The sequence below is a fragment of the Doryrhamphus excisus genome, linkage group LG8, assembly GCF_037039965.1.
Source record: "Doryrhamphus excisus strain RoL-2023G ecotype Guam linkage group LG8, RoL_Dexc_Guam_v1.1, whole genome shotgun sequence".
Lineage (NCBI taxonomy): Eukaryota > Metazoa > Chordata > Actinopteri > Syngnathiformes > Syngnathidae > Doryrhamphus > Doryrhamphus excisus.
In genome coordinates, this window is record NC_136364.1 from 15,320,659 (window position 1) to 15,333,579 (window position 12,921).

The 12,921-nt window shown below is 39.9% G+C and overlaps 1 protein-coding gene across 2 annotated transcripts; it reads right to left on the reverse strand.

Moving 5' to 3' along the window:
* Positions 1-247: 247 nt before the first annotated feature.
* Positions 248-12,825, reverse strand: gkup (glucuronokinase with putative uridyl pyrophosphorylase). 2 transcript variants are annotated; one of them, XM_078792901.1, is made up of 23 exons: positions 12,575-12,825; positions 10,532-10,638; positions 10,377-10,421; positions 9,842-9,992; positions 9,675-9,749; positions 8,673-8,761; positions 8,435-8,591; positions 8,184-8,261; positions 7,045-7,136; positions 6,556-6,661; positions 6,365-6,444; positions 6,220-6,288; positions 6,031-6,091; positions 5,909-5,925; positions 5,766-5,823; positions 4,202-4,294; positions 3,516-3,576; positions 3,329-3,442; positions 3,165-3,222; positions 2,335-2,403; positions 2,194-2,257; positions 2,033-2,104; positions 250-1,089 (listed from the first exon to the last, which is right to left on the reverse strand). In XM_078792901.1, exons 1-23 carry the CDS (start codon positions 12,629-12,631, stop codon positions 979-981), a joined length of 1,884 nt encoding a protein of 627 aa, XP_078649027.1. In that variant the 5' UTR covers positions 12,632-12,825; the 3' UTR covers positions 250-978. The 2 variants fall into 2 exon arrangements, with proteins under 2 accessions (XP_078649026.1, XP_078649027.1); XM_078792900.1 differs by lacking the exons at positions 9,842-9,992; positions 10,377-10,421; positions 10,532-10,638; positions 12,575-12,825 and having other exon boundaries at positions 248-908; positions 979-1,089; positions 9,675-9,741.
* Positions 12,826-12,921: the final 96 nt, after the last annotated feature.

The window sequence follows — 12,921 nt, forward strand, 5'->3', positions numbered from 1 at the left end:
TACTGCCCCCGGTACATTCCTGCACTCCATAATATGACGTCCTGTAAACGCCAGCTTGAGAACCTGTACAAGAAATATGGCCTAACTCTTCATCTCCAAGCTGATACAGATTTTTTTTTACAACAAAACATGCTAGGTTAATTGGCGACTCCAAATTGTCCATAGGTATGAATGTGAGTGTGAATGGTTGTTTGTCTAAATGTGCCCTGTGATTGGCTGGCAACCAGTCCAGGGTGTACCCCGCCTCTTTGAGCATCTTTGAGTACTCTGAAAAGCACTATACAAATAAAATGTATTATTATTATTATTATTATAAACCGTTGACTATTATACTACTATTTCATGTATTATTACTATTTCAACTACACTTTTTTACTCCAGGAGGAAAAGTTTACTGGTGAGCTAGTTTTGAATCATTCACACTTCAGGTACAATATAGCACTATAGAGCATTACACAATTCATTCATATTGCTGTACATTTATTGAAAATTAAAAATCTTAGTACCCCTGTGATAACTTGGTAGCGGATTGATTGATTGAAGCTAACGTTAGTGGAGAGATGAATTACAACAATATGCGTTACACAAAATTGTTTATAAAATTTATGTACAAAATAAAGATTCTCTTCATATAAACAACTATTATGATACAAAAATGATGGCATTTATGCGATACAATTTATGGATAAAATAAAATAATAAAATGTCAAATTTGTTAAACAGCATAATGTTTCATTATTGATCTGTCAGCTAAGTTTCAGAAAATGTGCTATTTATGGATTTCCAGTATTTAATCCTTATTGTCTCTAAATATACACAAGTATTTTTTCCCCCATTAATGAAGCAACTGGGAGTTGAGGATCTACAGTGGTGGTTCTTAACTGGTTTGGCTTCGGTGGTCAACCAACCTTTACGGGATCAAAATTAACATTAGTGTTTAGTACGAACGTGCAATGACTAGTGTTGGCCATGAGTAACCTAATTTGGGTCCGGGAGCGGTGAGAGTCTACAGTGGACTGCTGATGGGTCGTATGGCGTGATGACACAGAAGACACAACCAGCCTCCTGGAAAGCTTGCCTCATCTCCACCTGGTGGTCCAAACACAAGCTGCATTAGATCGTACCATTGTACCAACACTTTGGAGATGCTTTGTTATTGTATTTATATTATGTATTGTGTCTGTTATCCCATTTGCTATGATTTTCTGATCTTATCCTGAAAGTAAGTCCTCCACATGCTTATCACCTGATTCAAGTAGCCTTGGATGTCTAGGTGTGTGAGCCTATCCTGTATAACTATACTTAGAACATGATAAAAAACAGTTTTGTGTTAAGATTTTTGGCTTTCTGGGACAGATTAGTTGGATTCATATTACCGTATTTTCTGGACTATAAGTCGCACAAAGCAAAAAATGCATAATTAGGTAAAAAAAAACATACATAAGAGTCGCACTGGAGTATAAGTCGCATTTTTTGTGGGTAATTTATTTTACAAACTACTTGACCAAAACAGACATTACGTTCTCTTGGAAGGCAAGTTCTAACATTAATAAAAGAATAGAGAATAAGATATGCTAACACAATGGTAATTCAGCTAGACAAAAAATAAACATAAACAAAAAAGGTGTCCAGTGTTTATGTAACAAAAACAGTTTTTTCATTTATAAGTCGCTCCGGAGTATAAGTCGCAGGAACAGCCAACCTATGAAAAAAAAAGTGTGACTAGTCCGGAAGTCTAGTCCTATAGTCCGGAAAATACGGTATTTGTTATGGGAAAAATTGGTTCAGTTAGCCTACGTTATGGCTTAAGTCTTCACTAACCAAGGTTCTAAAATCGGCCTTTATGAAGAAAGCAAGGTTCAGTTTTCGATAATACTGACTCTTAATATCAACTACTCCTAAATGTAGACCTGTTTAAGACTGGATTTCATGAAGAAACCTGACTTATATAGTCTATAATGACATGCTTGTATTTATCCCTTAAACCCCTTGGCAAAGTCAGCTGCATGAGGCGATAGCAGGCTAGTCATACTAGTTTAGTTAGATCCAGACACAGTCCCACTACGGCCCCTCCACTTCCTGGTAACTTCACTGCTGATCCAAACTGCAGAGTAAACACGGATCATTAGAAGAAACACTCTTCAGAAGGTCCAGATGGAAAAATGACTTCGTACAGAGACGGTGAGCACCTACTTGTTTTGCCAGCTCAACCATCTTGAGGTTGCCAGGACCAAGGCACTCATCAGAGTACACAGACCTGGACAGGTATCGTTTTAGCTGTTAAGTCAATGTATGCTTTTCACATTCAAGGAATGCATAAATTAGACGATTTACCTTCTTAGCTCAAAGTTTTGGTCCATTAGCTCTGCTAGACGCTTCCAGTCTTTGTCCGTTAGAGCAACCCTGAGAGAAAGAAGAAAAAAAATTAATTCATTCATTTTCTACCGCTTCCATCCTCACGAGAGGCGGAGTACACCCTGGAGTCGTGGCCAGCCAATCACAGGGCACATATAGACAAACAACCATTCACACTCACATTCATACCTATGGACAATTTGGAGTCGCCAATTAACCTAGCATGTTTTTTGGGTTTTTTTTGGAATGTGGGAGGAAACCGGAATACCTGGAGAAAACCCACGCATGAACGGGTGGAACATGCAAACTCCACACAGAGATGGCCGAGGGTGGAATTGAACTTGGGTCTCCTAGCTGTGAGGTCTGCACGCACACCGCCGTGCAGCCCCCAAGAATTTTTTTTTTACATAAATTTTAAAAAAAGATAAAAAATCAACCAGATTAATCACTGTTTTAAATTAATTAATCATGATTAATCAACATTCGCAACTACATCTGAAATATACCATTTTCTTTACTGTATTTAATGAAGAGAAAGATAAATGAGGATTATATAATGTAGAAAATCTGAATTAAGAACTACATAGTGAGTGATTATGTTTTTCTTTATCATCCTGTTTATCTACATATAAACTATAGAGACAATTTTGTGACATTTGACGTGACGTGCGTCCTCTGGTGAGCATGCGTTAATCACACACACACACACACACACATATATATTTAAAAACCATAATCAATCTATGAAAATTGTGCATAATTAAATATCTTTACAAATAGTGTTTCAATCCACAATTATTCAAGCTAACCTGGCTTGATCAGTAAGGTGAGCAAAGGTCTCCATGGCTTCAACCACCAAAGGCTCCCCTGTTACAAGACAATGATTTGAGCCCAAATAGGGAAAATAAAAGTATCAGTGCTAATTATTCAAAAGCAATGTTGGGGATAAAAAAAAAAACAAAACGAAGTCTACCGTTGATCCAGCGCTGACGGACGTTGCTATGAATGCGTCCAGAGTCGCTGGGGTCACTCAAGTAGGCCAACCAGAACGGGGGCAAAGCACACATATCCATTGAGATGTAGTTACCTGAAAGTGTAAAGCACACACATGTAACGCTAATATTGACGTAGTACTTATACGTATACAGTGACGTGAATACCGTAACCCTGCTCTTCCATGAGCGTCTTGTTGAAATCCATGTAGATTAAACCTTCATAGACCTGCACATGAGGAGGCCACTAGTTAGTAGAGAGATATTCCTTGATAAATCACTTGTTGTTGGGATATGAAATTTCAGTTAAATATATTTTTAAAAAATTAAAAATAATTTTAAAAAAATGTTTTTTTAAAATAAAAATAAAAACTAACAGGGTGATAAATAGATAGAAGTGGAATGAAGGTTATAGGATTTACACAAAGTGTGCAATTATTATTTAACAAAATGTGGGCACCCTTGTTTTACTGATTTGAATACCTTTAGAACTCACTACTGGAAGACAAAATTAGTTTGGTAAACTCTCTGACCCTTGACCTACATATACAATCATGAGAAAGGTGGCATTAAGTTGCATCTTCTGTGAAGAGTAGTACAAGTTCGCCTCAAAGCATTTGTCATATGACAATGAGAGCAAAGATTGTTCAACATCATGGTCAAGGGGAAGGATACAAAAGCTTCCACTGTGAGGAGCATAGTGAGGAAATGGGAAACCACAAGGCACAGTCCTAGTTAAGGCCCGAGAAAAATCTCAGATAAGCAAAGTCCGAGGATGGTGAGAACAGTCAAACTCAACCCACAGACACTTCCTGTGAACCTGGTATTTATTTGACACTGACATTGACACTGACCTGTACAACCCGGTCCTGCAGGCCTGCAGTAATGAAGAGTTCTTCGCTTTCCACGCTGAGAATGAAGTTGGCTCGAACTGGCTTTGGTAGATCCTGGCATGCGTGGTATGCAAACATTATTTTATCATATTTAATATTCACATCATTTGACATGAGACTTTAAAGGCCATTCATTCCTCAAAATCTGTGTCATTTGCATACCCAGGAAATAAAGTAGTGCATAAATTCATTCATTCATTTTCTACCGCTTACCCTCACGAGGGTTGCAGGGGGTGCTGGAGCCTATCCCAGCTGTCTTCGGGCGAGAGGCGGGGTACACCCCGGACTGGTGGCCAGCCAATCACAGGGCACATTTAGACAAACAATCATTCACACTCACATTCATACCTATGGACAATTTGGAGTCGCCAATTAACCTAGCATGTTTTTGGAATGTGGGAGGAAACCGGAGTACCCGGAGAAAACCCACACATGCACGGGGAGAACATGCAAACTGGCAGAGGGTGGAATTGAACCCGGGTGTCCTAGCTTTGAGGTCTGTGCACTAACCACTCAATTGCCGTGCAGCCCCCAAGAAAAAAATTATTAAATAAAATTTTTAAAATGATTTAAAAAAAATCAACCAGATTAATCACAGTTTTAACTTAATTAATCATGATTAATCACCACGCGCAACTATGTCTGAAATATGCCATTTTCTTCAAAACACTTTGAATTGTGGAATTGAACCCGGGTCTCCTAGCTGTGAGGTCTGCACGCTAACCACTCGATGACCCTGCAGCCCCCAAGAAAAAAAATATTAAATACATTTTAAAAAATGATTTTAAAAAATCAACCAGATTAACCAGTTTTAACTTAATTAATCATGATTAATCACCACGCGCAACTTTGTCTGAAATATGCCATTTTCTTTAAAACACTTTGAATTGTGGAATTGAACCCGGGTCTCCTAGCTGTGAGGTCTGCACGCTAACCACTCGACGACCGTGCAGCCCCCAAGGAAAAAATTATTAAATACATTTTTTAAAAAATCAACCAGATTAATCAGTTTTAACTTAATTAATCATGATTAATCACCACGCGCAACTATGTCTGAAATATGCCATTTTCTTTAAAACACTTTGAATTGTGGAATTGAACCCGGGTCTCCTAGCTGTGAGGTCTGCACGCTAACCGCACGACCACCGTGCAGCCCCAACTAGTGCATAAATGCACAATAAAAATAACTTTAAAATACATTTTTTCATTACATCAAATGTCCTGCACATTGATCTGATTGCATATTTACATCGCCTACATTGCCAACCTTTGGCCCAGAGGTCGTTTGCATGTTATATGCAACATATGGTTTGATTGGTGGATTCTACTCCTAATAAAATGCGTGTTTTCACACGGTTAGTGCCGCATTCATTTTGGTAAAATGGCATGGATTTAGTGGAATGGTCTTAATATGTTCAATAGGTTATGGTGCATATTATTTCTGTGTTACCTCCACAAAGCGATGGAGGTTACGTACAGTATGTGGTGTCATGCACACAGTCATGCAATTAAGGGGCGTCCTTACATCATCTATGAGGTTGTAGAATTTCATGAGACATTTCAGGGTGGCTGAGACAATGGCACTGTGCAGAGAATTGGAAAACCAAGCAATGATTTTACTATCATTTCAACAATATGTATATAATTATAAACCAAAAAGTGTATTACCTGCTCCCAGCAAGACCCTTCAACAAGTCATATGGAGAATATGGATTGGATTAAAGATGTTTGATATACTAATTGACTCTAATAGTTATGAATTGATGAGTATAAATGTACGTGACCCTTACCACTTGCCGAGGAATGTTTGTGTCATACTTTAGTGTGAAGTTCTGCTTTGTCAAAGCAATACTGCAAAAAAAAATAAAAATAATAATAATAATAACAAGTGATGAAATACCAAAACACTGACAGGTCTCCAGTCGTGCATTAAAAGCCTGCACATTGGTCATCATTGGGCTAATCGATGGAAATCTTACCCTTGTTTGGAGCAGAACTGGTAGAATTTCTTACAAGTGGCTTGCAAGAGTCGGAGTCCTCCCAGGTATCTGAGTTATATGATTCATACATTACATACATTTAACAATAATGTCGTTTGTTTTTGTTTTTTTTAATCATACCCACCCTTCTTTCAGACTGATACTGAACAAATCTTGCAAGCTTCCAAACTCTGTGGGGTCATTGAGTGGGTGAGGGAGTAGAACCTGTAATAGCAGTATATAATTGTAGATGTTTTCAGTGATAATGATGAGTGCATAAATGTGTGTGTGTGTGTGTGTGTGTGTGTGTGTGTGTGTGTGTGTGTGTGTATGTACCAAAGTGTGGCTCTTTACGAGGGTGACCTCGGCCCAGAAGTTTGAGATAGACATAGCAATGGTTTTCCCGTTGAAACCATCTGATGGATTCCCCATCAATCCAACCCTGTATTGTTACTCAGTATTAATTCCATGCATGGCGGGGTTACAACACTTGAGTCATAATGTACTGCAGTATTTATCATACTTAGGGATGGGTACCAAATTCAGTAGTTTTGAAAGTACCGAACCAAATTCCTTTGGTAGTACCAAGTAATGATTCATATAAAATCAAAGTTTTTGGTATGTAAACACACCCTTTGTGACTGATTACATGTACTGCATGAACCCGTCATTACATGCACTACAAAAACATGCATGAATTGCCTTAAAACTATTTTTAGAAAAGAAATATCCAAGTAAATTCAGTAGTTTAACCGTAGGCAAGACGCTTCAAATGTGAATGGTATCCATCCCTAATCATAGTTCATGTTTTTATGTTAAACTAACCTGGCGTAAGACCGATATGTAATGGGGCTGTCAGATGTGTCGTCTTGCCGGGTGGCAAAACGGGTGAGCCACTTGGTGTAGTCTGAAAGACCCTGAAATTTTAAACAGACAAATATGTTAAGGAAGTATTTGTAAAATGCAGTTCTTGAAAAATCTCTCAAAAAAGGACATACCGAGTTGGTATCCACGTTCTCTTATTTGCAGCTCAATAGAATAAAACACCACTCAATGACTCGGAATTATAATGGGATTCTATCTATCACTGCTACTCGCCTTGCCCTCCCAATTACAATGGGATAATACAACCGCTACTCACCTTGCCCTCCCAATTACAATGGGATAATACAACCGCTACTCACCTTGTCCTCCCAATTACAAAAGGATACTATCACCGCTACTGGCCTTGCCCTCCCAATTACAATGGGATATTACAATCGCTACTCACCTTGCCCTCCCAATTACAATGGGATACTACAACCGCTACTCACCTTGCCCTCCCAATTACAATGGGACACTATAACCGCTACTCACCTTGCCCTCCCAATTACAATGGGATACTACAACCGCTACTCACCTTGCCCTCCCAATTACAATGGGACACTATAACCGCTACTCACCTTGCCCTCCCAATTACAATGGGATACTACAACCGCTACTCACCTTGCCCTCCCAATTACAATGGGATACTACAAGCGCTACTCGCCTTGCCCTCTCAATTACAATGGGATACTACAACCGCTACTCACTTTGCCCTCCCAATTAAAATGGGATCCTATCACCGCTACTCGCCTTGCCCTCCCAATTACAATGGGATTCTATCACTGGTCCTCGCCTTGCCCTCCCAATTACAATGGGATACTACAAACCGCTACTCGCCTTGCCCTCCCAATTACAATGGGATTCTATCACCGGTCCTCGCCCTCCCAATTACAATGGGATCCTATCACCGCTAATCATCTCGCCCTCCCAATTACAATGAGATCCTATCACCGCTCCTCACCTTACCCTCCCAATTACAATGGGATACTATTAGCTGATCCTAAACAAGCCAATCAATATACACTTCAGTGTCCGACTGATTATTGTTTTTCACTCCCAACAACTCAAGCACAAAAAGCCCATGTAAGAAAAGTACAAACCACTTGTCCAATGAGATGAAAGCCAGTAGGAAGCTTCATTCCAAACACCTCAAGCAGATTCTCGTTGATCAACCTCTCCTGAGGGAGAAGAAATTGTAGTTTTAATCCTAAAAGATAGTTGGCCATTACAAGTTTTACCAGTGAAGGAAGGAATTTACTGTGATGTAGCAGGAACATTGGACAAATGTTACAAAAAGTACAAAATGGCGGTGTGAAATGAATTATGTGGACTGTCTTCTTTTTTCACAAACCCAGAATTTTCCAAAGGACCTGTCCGTGGCTTTCGTCCGCAGACTCAGGAAGTCAGACAAGTAGGGCAGCGTGTCTTTCTGCAAGCAGTAAAACACCACACTTGCGAAGCGGGAAGGTGTCAGCCCTTCCTGGGGTTTCTCCAAGAAGCGAGTTATCCTTCATCAAAAGGCAACATAAAAAGTTGCCCTGAGGTGATTCAGTCTGGACTAAAAAGAAAAATAATCAATTTCTGCTCACCTGTGAGAATCGGGGCAGACTTCTACAATTCCCCTGGAGCTGCTTTTCTCGCTTTCCTCCATCTCATAGTAGATGATCAGCTCTCCAGGCTGCGGATCAGACACAAAATAAGTACAGTGGAACCACAAAGGTCAAATACATCTGAAATACAACAATTTTAGAAAATGCTGATATTCTCCCCCAATTTTGGATCAACAATTAACTCACTTCATCCACACTTCACCTCAGCTTCACATCTAATGAGAGGTCTTTTCATTACCTTAGAACTGGAGTTTAAGCATACTTGCACATCTGGTTGGACTTCTCACTTCCACAATACTTCCACAATATCAAAACTCAGAACAGATTGGAGTTCCTTTACCGTAATGATAAAATAAAGGCGAAATTAACACTTAATTATTCATTCATTCATTTTCTACCTCTTATCCTCACAAGGGTCGCGGGGGTGCTGGAGCCTATCCCAGCTGTCTTTGGGCGAGAGGCGGGGTACACCCTGGACTGGTGGCCAGCCAATCACAGGGCACATATAGACAAACAACCATTCACACTCACATTCATACCTATGGATAATTTGGAATCACCAATTAACCTAGCATGTTTTTGGAATGTGGGAGGAAACCGGAGTACCCGGAGAAAACCCACGCATGCACGGGAAGAACATGCAAACTCCACACAGAGATGGTCGAGGGTGGATTTGAACCCTGGTCTCTTACTATGGTACCCATTATGTCATTGGATGGTCATATCACCTTGTACTTTGGTACGTGACAAAAATAAAATAAAAAAAAAAACTATATTAGGAAAGCAGGAAGTGAACAAATGTAACAGTTACTGATTGTAAAAGTACCAGATGGAGGGGTAGGATTTAATAGGCTTTGCTTCTTCCTACTCCTTTTGGACATGTGGAATTCTGAACTGATTATGTGATGCATTCAATTGTAATCTGATGCATGTTCAAATGAAATAAAACCATTACCATTAGAAAATTAAAACAATTCTCACCTTTGAGCGGAAGAAACGGATAACTTGACCAATGTCAAAATTGTGGTCTGCACACAACATGTCTCCCGCTATCTGCTCACACAGAAGTAAAATCAAGCACAGACACAAACTATTGATTTAATTGTATTTTCAAATAAATGTGCAAAGCAAATGTGAATTTATCTTACCACCACATCATCTTGCAGCTTGCGACTACGTATGGCCAGCTCCAGGTCAGCCACAGCGCCAAGACGGTCCACCAGGGTGGTGCTGCCATCATTTATTACGTTTTCTAGAGGGAAATCATTTGCTGTAGCCCAGCGCTCAAAATGCTTATATCTAAAAATCAGGGAGAGGAGAACAGATTTTAACACTTTTGAGATTGAATAAATTAAACAAACAAATCTTTCACTTAATTTAAAATAACAACCATGAATAAAAGCAATTAAAAAAATAAAGCCTGTCTTAAGCGGCACGCCGGTCGAGTGGTTAGCATGCAGACCTCACAGCTAGGAGACAAGGGTTCAATTCGGCCATCTGTGTGGAGTTTGCATGTTCTCCCCGTGTATGCGTGGGTTTTCTCCGGGTACTCCGGTTTCCTCCCACATTCCAAAAACATGCTAGGTTAATTGGCGACTCCAAATTGCCTTCATTCATATTAGCGTATGTCTGCTAACTTGCTGCTAGCAGTCTGTGCATCCATTCATTAGTGTGTGAACTCACTTGTCTGCATTCGTGACAAGATAAACCTCCGTGAATAACTGACGCCTGAGGACAAAACAGACATAGATTTAGCACAATGACAAGTTATGTCAACGTTACAGCGGCAAAGAATGGAGAAAACACATACATGACACTTCAATGTTACTGAGACTCACATGTTGACTGTCTCCCACCAAAAGTCCAGGATCTTCTTTCCTCCGATGCCAGGAAGCAAGGCTTTTGGCACCCCAGTGAGGTGGCTGTACAAGCCGCTATCATCGTTCTGGTTGAGGAGAGATGATGAAGATAACAAGACTGACAATGTTGTTAAATGCTGCATGCCTTGTAGAGTGAATTGTATTTGGTCTATCAATATTACATTCATTTATTCATTTTGTACCGCTTTTCCACACGAGGGTCGCGGGGGTGCTGGAGCCTATCCCAGCTGTCTTTGGGCGAGAAGCGGGGTACACCCTGGACTGGTGGCCAGCCAATCACAGGGCAAATATAGACAAACAACCATTCACACTCACATTCATACCTATGGACAATTTGGAGTCACCAATTAACCTAGCATGTTTTTGGAATGTGGGAGGAAACCGGAGTACCCGGAGAAAACCCATGCATACACGGGGAGAACATGCAAACTCCACACAGAGATGGCCGAGGGTGGAATTGAACCCTGGTCTCCTAGCTGTGAGGTCTGCGCAAACCAACTCAACCGCCGTGCCACCCTCAATATTACCTGTTATATTATTTCTAAGGCTGCCAATCGATTAAACTATTTGATTGTGATTAATTGCATTTTCTCCACAGACAACTCAGGATTAATCACCTTTAATCACAGATGGAAATACGTTTTTTATCTATAATAATTAGGGGAAATCTCTTTGTGGTAAATGACAATAATTACAACAAATTTTATGAAAAGGGAAATCAATTTCAGAACTATGGACCGTTATTTAAAACAATACAGTCAGCAAGCATATTTTTTATTAATATTTTTCTTTGTTATTAGCATATTAGCTTTAGGGGATGACTGGGTTAACCACATTTCTTGAATGTACGTAAAAAGTCAATATTGGAATACCGGGTACTCCGGTTTCTTCCCACATTCCAAAAACATGCTAGGTTAATTGGCGACTCCAAATTGTCCATAAGTATGAATGTGAGTGTGCATGGTTGTTTGTCTATATGTGCCCTGTGATTGGCTGGCCACCAGTCCAGGGTGTACCCCACCTCTCGTCCGAAGACAGCTGGGATAGGCTCCAGCAGCCCCACGATCCTCGTGAGGATATGCAGTAGAAAAAGAATGAATTAATTTTTATTAATTATAAATTATTGTTTTATTTATCGTTTAAGCCGCTACTTTCTTCTTAAACTCTAAACCCTGCGGCTTAGGACTGGGTGATATGGACCAAAACTATACATATATTGGTTGGATATAAATATATATCGCAATATTTACTATGTAACAGTTTTTTCACTGTTGCTTTTCCTTTCATGAGAACCGCAACAATGTTGCGGTAGAAAGCACACAGCTGAGGACAACTTATGTTCCTGCATACCAACATGGCGGCCAAACCCGCCAAAGCCGTACTACGGCAGTGCAAGTGAAGTGAATTAAGGTCTTACTATCCAGCGTCTTTGGTATACACATTGAAGGTTACAGGCGGAAGTACAGTATTCCATTTAAGACACAGCAGATGTGTTCTCATCAAAACCGGTATTTATAATACACCTCTACGACAAATGTCAAGAGTTGTAAAACTAGTTTCATAGAAGGTAGACTTTTACCGCACATGTTGAGATGACAAGTTGACAATGTAATTGTGGGGTGAACAGGTACACACAATAGTGTTGCTGCACAGCAGTGTGAGGCATACACATGAAAAATATTACACTTGATTTTCCAAAAAAATGTAAATGATTTACTTTAAAACAGATTTCCACAGCCTAAGCGGTAGTACTTGCCAAGGTCCGTAGGTTGATCACAGCTTCTGTCTTAATGAACTTACGGAGCAAAGGTGACTCTAACTTCCAGAATATTTGGGGTACAGAAGTAAATGAGGCATCAAACTAAAGTTCGAAGCCATGCTTTATCATCGCAACCATGATTTTTTACAAATGTCAACATTCTGTAACATTGTAACAGGAAAATAACAGCGAGCCGGCTAACTTTTCTTACTTGGTTAGCTTAATGCTACTGCAGCACTTACCTTTATTTGAGTCTCTAAAACGGTGCCGTGACCGGCCACAAGTAATATACAAATCATTGGTAATCCTCGGTTTCTCTTGCTAAGGACGTTCCTTGTTGATTGAGCAATGTATCATTAGCTTAAAACGCCAAGCCAAAACCAATGTGCGAGCCGTGAATGAGCTGTTCCAAATTCACGAGTTTTGAATCGAGAATCACGGGTACTTGTCTTATCTCGTGCGAGTTTCTGCACGCACTCAAGGTGTGTGAGTCAGTGAATCATGAAAACACGACTCGGAAAAAGGAATCGAGTTTCCCGTCACTGGTAAGTACTTCCGTCACCCAGTATACAAAATAAAATGTTCTCGC

Coding starts and splice junctions, on each gene's coding strand:
- gkup (XM_078792901.1), bottom strand. CDS start 12,631: ATGATTTGTATATTACTTGTGGCCGGTCACGGCACCGTTTTAGAGACT. Junction 2,404..3,164: donor CACCTTACTGATCAAGCCAG/GTTAGCTTGAAT, acceptor TCTTTCTCTCAG/GGTTGCTCTAACGGACAAAG. Junction 2,258..2,334: donor CAAAACTTTGAGCTAAGAAG/GTAAATCGTCTA, acceptor ATACCTGTCCAG/GTCTGTGTACTCTGATGAGT.